We start from the raw sequence: 14,433 nt of genomic DNA, 5'->3' as shown, positions 1-14,433 counted from the left end.
AATGTGTTTACTTTACAGAAGTGTAAAGGCTTCTGGTTATTATTATTATTATTAACGTTATTATTATTTGTGAAAGTCATAGGAGTAAAAGCATATAATAACACTCTAAATGCATGCAGCTACAATGTTGCAATATCACGTACACATTTTTTAGCAGTAAATTTAAAAAGGAAATGTAGGCAGAAGTAAAATCTGAATGCCAATATAACACAAATACTTGGGCGCACAGAATAGGAGCAGTGAGGTTGGCACACGGGTACAGAGCAGTAACTAACTCCTCGGTTGAAACAAACGCAGAGAAATCATGGACTGAATATATGGGGCAAAAACCATCACATACAGCAAGCACCAACAGTGGTGTGAGCAAGAGCAGAAAGCCACAAAGCATAGCTGATAACAGTCTTTTCTATTCAGCAGCCACTGCTTTTGGTGCCACTCGATGTCTGGTTGACTGCCAAAGTCACCAGTGTGCAGTGGGCATAACATTCAGGGGGTAAGGTGGCTTGAATTGCTCTTCACAATTTAAGCATGGTCTCAAACATAACCAGCGTGCAAAGTATTAATAGCTAAAAAGCCAGAATTGACTGAATGTGTCCTACATGTAATAGTGGCAGCAATAAAACAGCAATAACGTGGCTATGGAGGTATGAGTGGACGAATCTTTCTGTGCACATTGTAAAGAATTCTAGCTTTAGCCGGTAGTTTTTTTTTCAATTTCTGTTAATTGCCTAAAGCTTTCCATCAGAGTGTGCCGTTTTTGACCTTTATATGCTACTCTAAGCCGGAGATTTTTAAAACATCCCATCACAAGCAGCTAATATACTAAATTTCAGATAATATAACTGGAAGGGGTGGGCGAGCGACTGAAAGCTCGATCCAGGCTCAAGTCTGAAGCCTAGCTCTCAGGGGCGGCCCCTCCACTATGGCGGAGGAGTATCGCCCGCTGCTGAAAGCAGAAAAATAAAGTGATAATAAAAGTACTTTATTATCACTTTATTTTCCAGCTTAGTGAGGGAGGGGCAGGGCCAGCCACCCCCACGTCACCAGGGAGGAAGAGTGGTATGTGCACTTCTAAGTGTGCATGTCAAGTTTGGCCGGGCATCTGAGGTTGGATAAACTGACAGGCGCACTAGAACTCTCCACCCGGCCGGCCCACTCCCTCCCTGGGTGACATTTATGCCCACTCAGGCCAATTCTGGTGCTTTTTTCATGCTGGTAACAGCTTGAGAGAAGTATCAGGATTGGGTGGGGAGGAGGGGAAGCAGACATTCCTGTGCCAGCCAACTTCCATGGATGTCCTATATATCGAGTATTATCTCAAGTATGCCAAGTCCCTCTCTGTTAATAATTGCCTCCTGAATGTCAACACCAGTATTGTGCAAGGGCCAAAGGCAGAATCACAAGTTTACCACACTCTCACTCATGCTAATTTGCATTCACTAAATCACACTCATTTTCACCTCACTCTTCCTCAACCACTCACTCACTTGCGCTCATTTATTGTCACACTCTTGCACTCAATCTTACACTCACACATTGTCACTCATTTTTACACTGATTAACTCACAGCTACTGACTGATATTGACTTCCAACCTTACGCCATCATTCTCACTTACCCTCACTTGCTAACATTTAATTTACTGCCACACCTATCACTGACTACCTTTATCGCTCACACACCATTTGCCTTATGATCTTAACTGTAGAGTGTAGGAAGGAAATGGGTCTGTAGCAACAAGGGCCTTGCTTGGACCCCTTTTTGAAAGCCGGAAGGCTTACTGCAGCATGCCAGGAGCAAGGAAACCTATTGCCACTAGCACTATTAATAATATCAGTGACAATAGGGTCCCACAACTCCATTATTCTCACTCACCCTAACTCACTCAATAATGAATAATGTGACATATTAATATCAACGCTTCCACATGTTAGAGAAATGTATTTATTTTGCTTCTGAACAGACTTTTACCTGAAGTTAGCTGCATGATTTAGATGGCAAATGTTTTCAAGGCTCAGCTCGTGCACGGGCTCAAATAGTAAAGGCTATTGGCTCGGCGCGCATTGTTAATCTGTTGACTTGCCCACTTGTAAGAACTACCAAATCTGTAAGGTGCAGTTGGTCCGAAATATGTGCGTCCTATAAAATATGGAACCCTCAAGAAGAGTGCTGACCCAAGTCTGTAATTCTTTTTACACTCGAGAAGATGCTGCGCGTTTAAAAAACACGATCAATAACATCCTCCAAAATGTTCTTTCTTTAATAAACACACATAAGATGCTTGAATGTCTATAGACGATGTCACTAGGAAAAATGTGTATATAGGAGGTAGGTAGCATATTTATCTTTCCACTCTTGTAATCGATGCATTTCAGACTTCAAGATAAACCTCGTACAACAGTAGAGACACAATTAAGAGTGCTATTAAAGTATTATTTTGTTGTACAAGCCAATGCAAAATAAAGTTAAAAGTAAAACGTAGAGCAACAAACACACACACAATTAATTTAATAACAAACCATGTCAAGATGAACAATAAAGAATTATCATCTCAGCTGTTGTAAAATTGATGTACTGGAATGAGTAATACGTAATCAGGACAAGACAAGAAACACACAGCACTCAAAAAAGCTCGTTTCCTAGCACTGAAGAATGTTTAAGCATTTGCCGGTACTCGAAGTAGCCAACTTCAGTCATGGTACTAAGAAAAAAAATAAAAAAAACATTGGCAAAGCCAATAGTTCTCACCTATGAGGAGCTATTGGCTTTGCCACTGTGTTTTAGCCATGTTACATTAGCGTGGTTGCTGGTCAGCAGGGCTAAAAGTTAAGTGCATGGAGAAGAGTTAGCGTGGCATGTGGTTGAATGGAATGGGGAAGAGTGGAGTAGAGTGTTGTACAGTGGAGTGGCAGAGACTGTTGTGTATTGGAGTGTCATAGTGTGGAACTGCGTAGAGTGGCATACACTGAAGTGGCATAGACTAGAGTGGACTGGTATAGAGTGCACTGGCGTAGAGTGTTGCAGAGTATAGTGGCATATAGTGCAGTGTCATTGAATGCAGTTGCATTCAGTTCAGCGGCATACAATGCAGCATTGCAGAGTGCAGTGGTGGAGAGTGGAGTGATGCGGAGTGGAGCAGACTGGAGTGGCTCAGAGTAGAGTGGTGCAGAATGGGGTGGCACAGACTAGAGTGGCAGAGAGTGCAGTGGCATTGCGGGCAATGGCGTTGAGTAAAGTGGCATAGAGTTGAATGATGCAGAGGGAGGTGGCGCAAAGTAGAGTTGAGTGGCATACAGTACAGTGGCATACAGTACTGCAGGGTAGAGTAGCAGAGAGTGGTGCAGAATAGAGTATACCACCATGGCATAAAGTGCAGTGGCACAGAGTGGAGTACCGTAGAGTAGAGTAATGCAGAGTAGAGTGGCATAGAGTTCAGGGCGGAAAGTGAAGTGTTTGCAGGTCAGTGCTGTGGAGAAGAGTGGTGTAGAGAGGCACAGAGAGCAGTGTCGTAGAGTATGGTGATACGGAGTAGAGTGCATTGGCGTAGAGTGCAGTGTCTAAGAGTAGAGTGGTGTAGAGTGCAGTGACAAAGTGAGGTAGAGTGACGCACAGTGTAGTGGCATACCGTAGATTGTTTGAGAGTACAGTTAAGTGGCTTAGAGGGGGTGGTGCAGGTTAGAGTGCAGCTGCATAGAGTGGCATAGAGTGTAATGACATAGAATAAAGTGGTGTAGAGTGCAGTGGCATAGAGTGCAGTGGTGCAGAGTAGATTAGCATGGCGTAAAGTGGATTGGCATAGAGTGCAGGGACAGTGGCATACAGTTGAGTGTGGCAAAGTAAAGTGCATTGGTGTAGAGTGTATTGCCATAGAGTGCAGTGGGGCAGAGTGTTGTAGAGTACAGTGGCGTACAGTAGAGTTGTGAAAAGTAGATTGGTGTGGCCTAGACTGGAGTGCTGTAGAATGTAGTGGCGAAAAGTGGTGTAGAACAGAGTGGTGAAGAGTGCATTGGCATAAAATAGAGTGGTACAGGGTAGAGTAGAGCGGTGTAGCGTGAAGTGGCATAGAGTGCAGTGGCTTAGAGTGGGGTGGTGCAGAGTAGACTGGAGTGGCACAGAGTGGAGTATTCATGGTTTGGTAGCACACTGTCATTACAGACAACACATTTTCAGTTGAAATGACCATTACATTTGCACATACAGTTTTACTAATAAAACTGTAAAGTGCACAGACAAAAATGTTTGGAAATTGCATCACTTAGTTTAATGATTCATTTTGATCATATTAAAGTATTTGTTTCCAACACGCTTCAGAAATAAAAAATGTGCTTCATTTGTGCTTTCATAATTCTGATATATGCTCAAATACTTACACAGTTTATCTAAATGTTGTTGTGTGCTAGAAAAAAACTCTTTCCCACTCCCACTATCCAGCAAGACTGTCACATAAATCCTCTTACTTTGAAGTCAGAGAAAGAAAAGTAAGCAAGCACCCTCAGAAGACAGTGCCCCACCAAGGTCAGTCACATACCCTGTAAACATTTACAGTTCACATCATGTGAAGAAAAACTACACAAATTTTGCCCATACATCATTTAAAGAAAAAACGTTATGAGGCTCCCTAAGTGTGAACTGCCCCACATGTCAACTAATATTTGGCAAAGCCAGTAGTTTCGCTTTTCAGAGCACTTTGTTCGGCCAATGCCTTGGTTCATGATGTATGGCACTAGCAAAAAGTCAATGCAGTATAATGTGATCAAAAGGGGAAAAAAGGCACAATGGTGGGTATGCTAGCAGTCACAGTTTTTTTAGGTGTGCACATGCGTCATGATTTACCTGTGTAATATGGGTGCCCTTTTATATTTAGCGATCCAGGACTAATCTTAAATAAAAATTAAAAGAACTTAGGAAATTAAGTGGTGCGAAAGTGCTTTCACTTATAAAGAGGAAGGGCTGGCAGCCAATGGCTTCCTGACCCGCTACATAAAAGCCCCAAAAAAAAAAAAAAAGTAACATATGAGGGAGGGAGCAACAAGAAGGGGGGAGAAGATTAACTTGAGGGACAGAACAACATGGGGAGAAGGGAGAAGCATCTGGATTGTGTGAGAAATAGAAGCACACAGACGAGAGAAAACACTAGAAGGTGTGGGGGGAGAAGCACAATAAGGAGACAGATGGAAAACACACCCACTCAAAAAGAAAAAAAAAGCAGTTCTCTAAAACTGAGCATTGGAGGGACACAAATAAAGACAATATGGTCCAGCAGAGGGACTAACACAAGATGGACAAGGCAAGCCTTTGAATAAGAAGCAAAGAAATGGAAGTGACAATATAGCCAACTAATGGTATGAATTGGGTGAGCTTTTAGCTCACTGTAAGTTCTTGGTAAGTTGACAATAGGTCTTTTGCAACCAGACAGCTGTCCGGTAGGCTAGACTGAAAAAGGGTTCAACATTGAATAGGGCATAACCCTAAGCAGTAAAGATGTTAACAAAATATTTTACCTTTATACATGCTATACAGTGTAAAAAACCTGGCTTCTTGTTTGTCTTCTAGTTCAATACCCCTGCTAAGCATTCTCTCCATGTCTGACCTCCAGTCCCAAACCATAAATCTGCATTGGTCTGTGTTCAGGTCCTATTCTACAAAAAAAACTGTATCCAGTTGTTTTGGGTGAGAGATTACTAAGTAAACAATGATATTCTGACACCACCACTTTTATTTTATGTTACCATAATCTTTTGCTCTTGAGTGTTTAACAGGTTGAAAATTACCCTTTTCAGTGGCAGTGAAAGACAAGAAGGAGGGATACATACAAAGGACTAGGGCATTTTTGAAAATTCCTTCTGAAATGTGCCAAAAACGACCCTGTGGAAGCAGTACTCGTGGAACAAAGGGTGCCTACATATACATACCTGATTGCCTTCAAGAACTGCATCTTCTATTTCTGCTTTCTCCAAATCCAAACAGGCAGCCACTATTCCCAACACATAATCATGTCTCCCATCCAATTGAGCCCTTTTTGCTTCCTTCTCCTCCTTTAATTTTTGCTGTAAGGATACCAAAAAACAATATTATGAAAACACTAACTAATACTATATAATGTTAGCACCAGATGAATTCAGTTTTAGAACAGTAGAAGCAATACATACATGTTAAGAATATGTTTATGTAAGAATGTCCTGTCAAGGCAGCCTACAGAGAGTACTTTCGGACACATTTTGCCGAAACTATGAAAGCAAGACATTGTCAAACCTGCATTGAAAACACTATAGTGGCCCATAGTAAAGTAAAGAATTATAATAAAAGCTGTATCCATGTAGAAGGCTGCCCTGGTTTGTAGTGGGTATCTTGGGTACTTGCACCTTATACCAGGCCCAGTTATCCCTTATTAGTGAAATGTAGGCAGTGTTCTAGCAGCTTAAGCTGTCTAGAGGTAGCTGTAGCTGAGCAGCTTAGGCTGATCTAGGAGAAATGCAAAGCTCCTGCAATACCACTATAGTTACACAGTACTTACACACAATAAAAGACAATATTAGTGTTACCAAAAATAAAGGTACTTTATTTTAGTGATACAAGGCCAAAAACAACTTAGAGACAATACTCCTTCTGGAGGTAAGTATTATACACAATATATACACTAGAGACCAAAATCAGGTTAAGTAAATAGTCATAGAATAGTGCAAACAGTAGAGAATACAATAGAATGTAATAGGCTTAGGAGCAAAACAAACCATATACTAAGAAAGTGGAATGCAAATCACAAATTCCCCCCTAGGCAAGTGTAGTGTGTAGAGGGGCGCTGGGAGTGTAAGAAAACACCAAAGGTAAGTAAAATACCCCACCAGAGAGACCAGGAAAGTAGGAGTAAAGTACTGCAAGTTTCCTCAGGACACACTACAAGTCGTGATAAGAGTTACTGCAAGAACCAAGCAAGACTGCAAGCAACAAATGGTGGATTCCTGGACCTGAAGACCTGTGAAGAGAGGAGACTAGAAGTCGCAGATGATTCCAGGAAGGATAGGAGCCCCTGCCAACCTAGAAAATGGTTGTAGGAAGTTGGCTCTGTATATACTTTCTCAAAGTGAGAGATAGTGTGCACAGAGTCCAAGGTTTCCCTTTAGAGGTTAATAGTGGCAAAATTAGATAATTCTAATGCTCTATTTTGTGATAGTGTGGTCGAGAAGTAGGCTTATCAGAGGGTAGTGTTAAGCATTTGTTGTACACACACAGGCAATAAATGAGGAACACACACTCAAAGACTTAACTCCAGGCCAATAGATTTTATATAGAAAAATATATTTTCTTAATTTATTTTAGAACCACAAGATTCAAGAGTTGAAGTAAATACATACAATGCAAGGTACTCCACACAGGTAAGTAAGGAACTTTGAATTAGTGCAGTACCATACACAGTATAGGTTAAAATGGCAATAAGGCTATTTTAAAAGTGGAAAATCAACAGTCCCTGGGGGAGTTAAGTAAGGTTAAGTTTCTGAGGTAAGTAAAGCACTTACAAGTACAGTTTCCTGGGCATAGGCAGCCCATGGTTGGGGGTTCAAGGCAACCCCAAAGTCACCGCACCAGCAACACAGGGCCAGGTGCAGAGGTCAAAGGAGGGCCCAAAACACATAGGTGCCTATGGAGAACAGGGGTGCTCCGGTTCCAGTCTGCCAACAAGTAAGTACCTGCGTCTCAAGAGGGCAGACTAGGGGGGTTTAGTAGTGCACTGGGGAGGACACAAACAGGCACACAAAACACATCCTCAGCGGCACAGGGGCGACCGGGTGCAGTGTGATTAGCAGGCGTTGGGTTTTCTGTAGAAATCAATGGAGGGACCCGGGGGTTACTCTAGCGATGCAGGCAGGGCACAGGGGTCTTCTTGGGCCAGCCACCGACTGGGCTAGGCAGAGGGCCACCTGATGGTCACTCCTGCACTGGAGGTTGGTTCCTTTCAGGCCTGGGAGCTGCGGGTGCAGTGCTTGGTCCAGGCGTCGGGTTCTTTGTTCCAGGCAGTCAGGGGGAGCCTGTGGATCCTCTATGCAGGTGTCGCTGTGGCGGTGCAGGGGGGGTTGTCTCAGGTTACTCACGAGGTCGCAGTCGCCTGGGAATCCTCTCTGCAGTGTGGTTTTCTGGAGCTCGAGCTGGGGGCGTTGGGTGCAGAGTGTGAAGTCTCACGCTTCCGGCAGGAAGGGTGAGTTCTTTAAAAGTTGCTTCAAATTTGCAAAAATGTTGCTGTTGGTGAACAGTGCAGCTGTTCTCAGGAGTTTCTTAGTCCTTCAGTTCAGAGTAGTCCTCTGAGGCTTCTGAGGTCGCTGGCCCCTGTCGGATGTGTGGCTGTGCAGGTTCTTTGAGTCTGGAGACAGGCCGGTAGGGCTGGGGCCAAGTCAGTTGTCGTCTTCGTCGTCTCTGCAGGGCTTTCAGGTCAGCAGTCTTTCTTCTTTGTGTAGGTTGCAGGAATCTGATTTCCTGGGTCACCCATAAATACTGAATTTAGGGGTGTGTTTAGTTCAGGAGGGCAGTAGCCAATGGCTACTGTCCTGGAGGGTGGCTACACCCTCTTTGTGCCCCCTCCCTGAGGGGAGGGGGGCACATTCCTAATCCTATTGGAGGAATGCTCCAATCTCAAGATGGAGGATTTCTCAAGGCAGGGGTCACCTCAGCTTAGGACACCTAAGGGGCTGTCCTGACTGGTGGGTGACTCCTCGTTTTTCTCATTATCTCCTCCAGCCTTGCCGCCAAAAGTGGGGGCAGTGGCCAGAGGGGCGGGCATCTCCACTAGCTGGGATGCCCTGGTGTGCTGTAACAAAAGGCATGAGCCTTTGGGGTTCACTGCCAGCTGTTACAGTTCCTTCAGGAGTAGGTGAGAAGCACCTCCACCTGAACAGGCTTTGTTCCTGGCCACAGAGTGACAAAGGCACTCTCCCCATGTGGGCAGAAACTCATCTGGTTGCGGCAGGCTGGCAGAAACTGGTTAGCCTAGCACTAGGAGTCGGACTGGTATTCAGGGGAAATCTCTAAGATGCCCTCTGGGTGCATTTTACAGTAAATTCCACACTGGCATCAGTGTGCATTTATTGTGCTGAGAAGTTTGATACCAAACTTCCCAGATTTCAGTGTAGCCATTATGGAACTGTGGAGTTCGTGTTTGACAAACTCCCAGACCATATACTCTTTATGGCTACCCTGCACTTACAATGTCTAAGGTTTTGCTTAGACACTGTAGGGGCATAGTGGTCATTCACATATGCCCTCACCTGTAGTATAGTGCACCCTGCCTTAGGGCTGTAAGGCCAGCTATAGGGGTGGCTTACCTATGTCACACGCAGTGTGAGGTGGGCATGGCACTCTGAGGGTAGTGCCATGTCAACTTAGTCATTTTCTCCCCACCAGCACACACAAGCTGTGAGGCAGTGTACATGTGCTGAGTGAGGGGTCCCCAGGGTGGCATAAGACATGATTAGACCCCTTAGAGACCTTCCCTGGCATCAGGGCCCTTGGCACGAGGGGTATCATTTACAAGGGACTTATCTGGGTGCCAGGGCTGTGCCAATTGTGGGACCAAAGGTACAGTTTAGGGAAAGAACACTGGTACTGGGGCCTGGTTAACAGGGTCCCAGCACACTTTCAATCATAACTGGCATCAACAAAAGGCATAAAGTCAAGGGGTAACCATGCCAAGGAGGCATTTCCTTACAATGGTGCAAAAGAGGATTCTTCGGTTAGAAGAAAACTGCAAAAGAGCACCAAAGAAGATGGCTGCGAGTTCCTGAGTGATGCAAGAGATGTCCCATGTCGATATGTTGGATGCAGGCTGTTTGCGTCGCTGGATTCGTTCAACAAGCCTTGGTTCAAGCAAGGTCGTGTTCTGCGTCAAAATGGTGCTGCCTGGATCCAGGAGAGACTTGGGGGCCTCAAGCGGACTTAGGAGGCAGAGGGGACTCCCAACACTGGAGAGAGCCCACAGGTGACCAGGCAGCACCCGTGGGAGTCCCAGGACACGGGGTCAAAGAAGGTGCAAATTGTTGTTGGTGCAGCACAACAAAAGAAGGTCCCACGCCGCCGGAGAACAACTCAGCAAGTTGTGCGTCGCAGGATGAAGTGAGTGGGACCTGGGCTACACTGTGCACAAATGATTCTTGGAAGAAGTGCACAAAAGTCCAAGGAGCTAGAGATGATGCAGTGAACAGGGGTACGCTTGCCAAATTTGGACAGCTGGACCGTAGGACAGTCTGGGTTGAAGGGGTCCACCACCTGTGTTCCAGAGAGCACACTCGGCATCAGGAGAGGAGTCCCAGAGAATCGGTCGTCGTCTTGGAAGGTGCCTGCAGGAGCAGGGAAGTGACTCTGTCACCCCATGGGAGATTCCTTAGGTTCTTCTGGTGCAGGGTGAAGGCAGGGAGTCCTCAGAGCGTACACACCTGGGAAACTGTTGCAGCTGCTGGCTGGAGCTGAAGTTGTAGGGTCACAGTAGACTTTCTAGATACTTTGCTGCAGTTACAGCAGTTCCTGGAGCAGTCTGGGGTTGATCCAACAGTCAGAAGCTGAAGCAGAGGATGCAGAGGATTCCTGGAGGAAACTTGCAATTTAAATCTGAAGAGATCCTAAATAGCCCTGAGAGAGGGATTGCTACCTACCCAGGTATGAACCTGGAGGGGTCTCTGATGTCACCAGCTGGCACTGGCCACTCAGAGATCTCCAGAGTGACCCCACACCTTGGAAACAAGATGGCTAACACCAGGGACACACTGGAGAAGCTCTGGGCACCACCCCTGGGGCGGTGATGGACAGGGGAGTGGTCACTCCCCTTTCCTTTGTCCAGTTTCGCGCCAGAGCAGGGACTGGGGTTCCCTGAACCGGTGTAGACTGGCTTATGCAAGGAGGGCACCATCAGTGCCCTTCAATCCATTTCCAGAGGCGCTGGGAGGCTACCCCTGCCAAGCCTGTAACACCTATTTCCAAAGTGAGAGGATGTAACACCCTCCACCCAAGGGAAATGCTTTGTTCTGCATTCCTGGGACTGAGCTGCTCAGACCCCAGGAGGGCAGAACCTTGTCTCTGAGGTGGCAGAAGCTGTAGCTGCAGTGAAAGCCTCAGAGAGCTGGTTTTGCAGTATTGGGGGTCCATGGTGGATCCCCCTGGATGCATGGGATTGGCCCCCCAATACCAGATTTGTAATGCGGGGACAATTCCATGGTGTTAGACACCTTACATGGCCATATTCGGAGTTACCATTGTGAAGCTTCATATAGGTATTGACCTATATGTAGTGCACGCATGTACTGGTATCCCTGCGCTCACGAAGTCCAGGGAATTGGCACTGGACAGCGTGCTGGCACCTTTGCTAGTGCAAGGGTGCCCTCACACTTAGTAACTTTGCACCTAGCCTTCAGTAAATGAAGGTTAGACATATAGGTGACTTATAATACTTTTATGACTTGTTGAAAGTCGAATAAAGTTTTGTAATAATAATAATAATAATATAAGTTACTTAAGTACAGTGAAAATGGCTGTGAAATAGTTTGTGCACTATTTCACGCAGGCTGCAGTGGCAGTCCTGTAGAAGGTTTTGTCTGAGCTCCTTATGGGTGGCAAAAGAAATGCTGCAGCCCATAAAGATCTCCTGGAACCCCAATGCCCTGGGTACCTAGGTACCATATACTAGGGACTTATAAGAGGGGGGTCAGTGTGCCAATTGGAATATGAAGTCATTAAACTATAGTGACTAATTTGGAAGCAGAGAGAGCTTAAGCATTGAACTTCTGGTTAGCAGAACTTCAGTGACTCAGTTAATCACTACTGACAACACAAACATTAGGCCACAAACTATGAGCACTGGGGTCCCGACCAGCGGGATCCCAGTGAGACAGGCAAAACATACTCACAAACAGGCAGAAATCAGGGGTAACATTACAAGAAAGAAGGTACTTTCCTACACAACCTCCCCCCAAACGAGGGGCAATAAGGCTAAACTTGTCCAGATGAGTCTTCATTGTTTAAGTGGAAATATCTGGAAAGTCCATCTGCGTTGGAGTGGGTAATCCCAGGTCTATGTTCCACTGTAAAGTCCATCCCCTGTAGGGAAATGGACCACCACAGCAATTTAGGGTTTTCACCTTTCATCTGTTTTAGACATAAGAGAGGTTTGTGGTCTGTTTGAACAATGAAGTGAGTCCCAAATAAGTATGGTCTCAACTTTTTCAAGGCCCAGACCACAGCAAAGGCCTCCCTCTCTATGGCAGACAAACGCTTTTCTCTAGGGGTCAACCTCCTACTGATAAAAGCAACAGGTTGATCCTGGCCCTTTGAGTTAAGTTGTGATAACACTGCCCCAAACCCCAGTTCAGAAGCATCTGTCTGGACAATAAAGTTTTTGGAGTAATTTGGGGTTTTTAGGACAGGTTCAGTACACATAACCTGCTTAAGCTCCTCAAACGCTTTCTGACAGCTGGCTGTACACAATACCTTTTAGGCATCTTTTTGGAAGTGATGTAATGAAGAGGGGCAATAATGGAGCCATAGTCCTTAATGATCCTCCTGTAATACTCAGTGAAACCTAAGAAGGCTATGACCTGGGTCTGGGTAGTAGGGGGAACCCAGTCCATAATTGTCTGGATCTTTCACTGTAGTGTTTCAATCTGTTCTCCGCCTACCAGGTGGCACAGATAAACCACTTTCCCCTGCCCTATCTGGCACTTTGAAGCCTTGATGGTGAGGCCTGCCTTTTGCAGGGCCTCCAAAACTTTCCATAGGTGGAACAGGTGGTCATCCCAGGTGGAGCTAAATACAGCAATGTCATCTAAGTATGCTGCACTAAAAGCTTCCAAACCTTGGAGGGCTGTATTCACCAGCCTCTGGAAAGTGGCAGGTGCATTTTTCAAAGGGCATAACTGTGAATTGATAATGCCCTCCTATGGTAGAAAATGCAGTTTTTGCTTTGGCATCCTCTGATAACTTGATCTGCCAGTACCCTGCAGTCAGATCAAAGGTGCTTAGATACTTGGCAGAAGCCAGTGTATCTATGAGCTCATCTGCCCTGGGTATAGGGTGAGTATCTGTTTTGGTTACAGTATTAAGTCCTCTACAGTCCACACAAAACTGCATTTCTCTCTTTCCTTCTTTGCAATGAGGTTTGGGGACAAGCACCACTGGGCTGGCCCAGGGGCTATCAGAGGGCTCAATAACTCCTAGGTCTAACATTTTCTGCACCTCAGATTTAATACAGTCTCTGACACGGTCAAGCTGCCTATACATCTTACTTTTGACATGCAAACTGTCTCCAGTATCAATTGTATGTTCACACCAGGTAGTTGTACCAGGTATGAAGGAAAAGAGGTCAGAAAATTGCCCTAGGAGGTTTTTGCAGTCCTCCCTCTGCTGTGCTGTGAGGCAGTCTGCAAGCACCACTCCTTCCACTAAGTCACCAGCTTCAGTGTTGGAGAAGAGGTCAGGGAGAAGGTCACTCTCTTCCTCCTGCCCCTCATCTGTGGCCAGGAATAGGGTTAAATCAGTTTTTACATAGAATGAGAATGGAGCACACATAAATGTATTACATGAGCTATCAATAGTAGTATGTTCATAAATCCCTAAACTATATTAAAAAGCTAGACTGAAGTGCATAATGTAATCAAGTGTGGTATCAATATGGTATGTGACAATTTCAGATGAAAAAAGCGTTATTTAGTTATCAAATTTAATATACATAGCACAAAATATAACAAACTTCACGAAAATGTACAAAAAATACAACAAAACTAGAATAATGTAACAAATAACCTAATGCTACATTAAGTATTAACGAAAATTTAACAAGTTACACAATTGAATCAAGAGCAAAACAATTCATCCCTGAACAATCATAGTGGTAAAAGCGAAATCAATCAATTAATTGTGTGAGCGGAATTCATCCACTCTGATGACTTGAAACGGAAAGATTTCTTTTCATCCAATAATGAAAAAGCTTGCAAGGTTCAACCAAATTCAGCTGACACGTGTTTCGTCCTGCAAAGGACTTTATCAAGGCTGACAAAACAAATAATATGATCACTTATTGCAAAATACATTCACACTAATATCCAACATAATAACAGCCAAAACATTAAAAAAACACAATATATCAGCACACCAGTGAAAATATAAGTGTCATTCCAAGAATTAAAATTATGTGAGTAGTAAAATACACCACGATACCACAACAATCACCAAATTGTGTGTGAATTTAAGACAAACAAAACCATCCTTCTAAGTGTCCCCAATTGATGTTAGCAGTGTTAGAAAAGAGATGGAAGTGATACAAAAGACCCAATAGACACAAAGGGGGTCATTCTGACCCTGGCGGTCAGTGACCGCCAGGGTCACCGACCACGGGAGCACCGCCAACAGGCTGGCGGTGCTCCTAAGGGCATTCTGACCGCGGCGGTTCTGCCGCGGTCAGATG

General features: G+C 44.8%; 1 protein-coding gene across 1 annotated transcript in view; it reads right to left on the bottom strand.

The window, feature by feature from the left end:
• DNAH5 (dynein axonemal heavy chain 5) overlaps positions 1-14,433 on the bottom strand; it is a 4,110,061-nt gene that overhangs the window by 3,944,608 nt on the left and 151,020 nt on the right. The window contains exon 2 of the mRNA XM_069219645.1: positions 5,912-6,046. Coding sequence (XP_069075746.1) covers positions 5,912-6,046 — 135 coding nt within the window. The remainder of the gene's footprint in view (positions 1-5,911; positions 6,047-14,433) is intronic.

The sequence above is a fragment of the Pleurodeles waltl genome, chromosome 2_2, assembly GCF_031143425.1.
Source record: "Pleurodeles waltl isolate 20211129_DDA chromosome 2_2, aPleWal1.hap1.20221129, whole genome shotgun sequence".
Taxonomy (NCBI): domain Eukaryota; kingdom Metazoa; phylum Chordata; class Amphibia; order Caudata; family Salamandridae; genus Pleurodeles; species Pleurodeles waltl.
The sequence above is the reverse complement of the archived record's forward strand: the minus strand, read 5'-3'. Positions and strand labels throughout refer to the sequence as shown.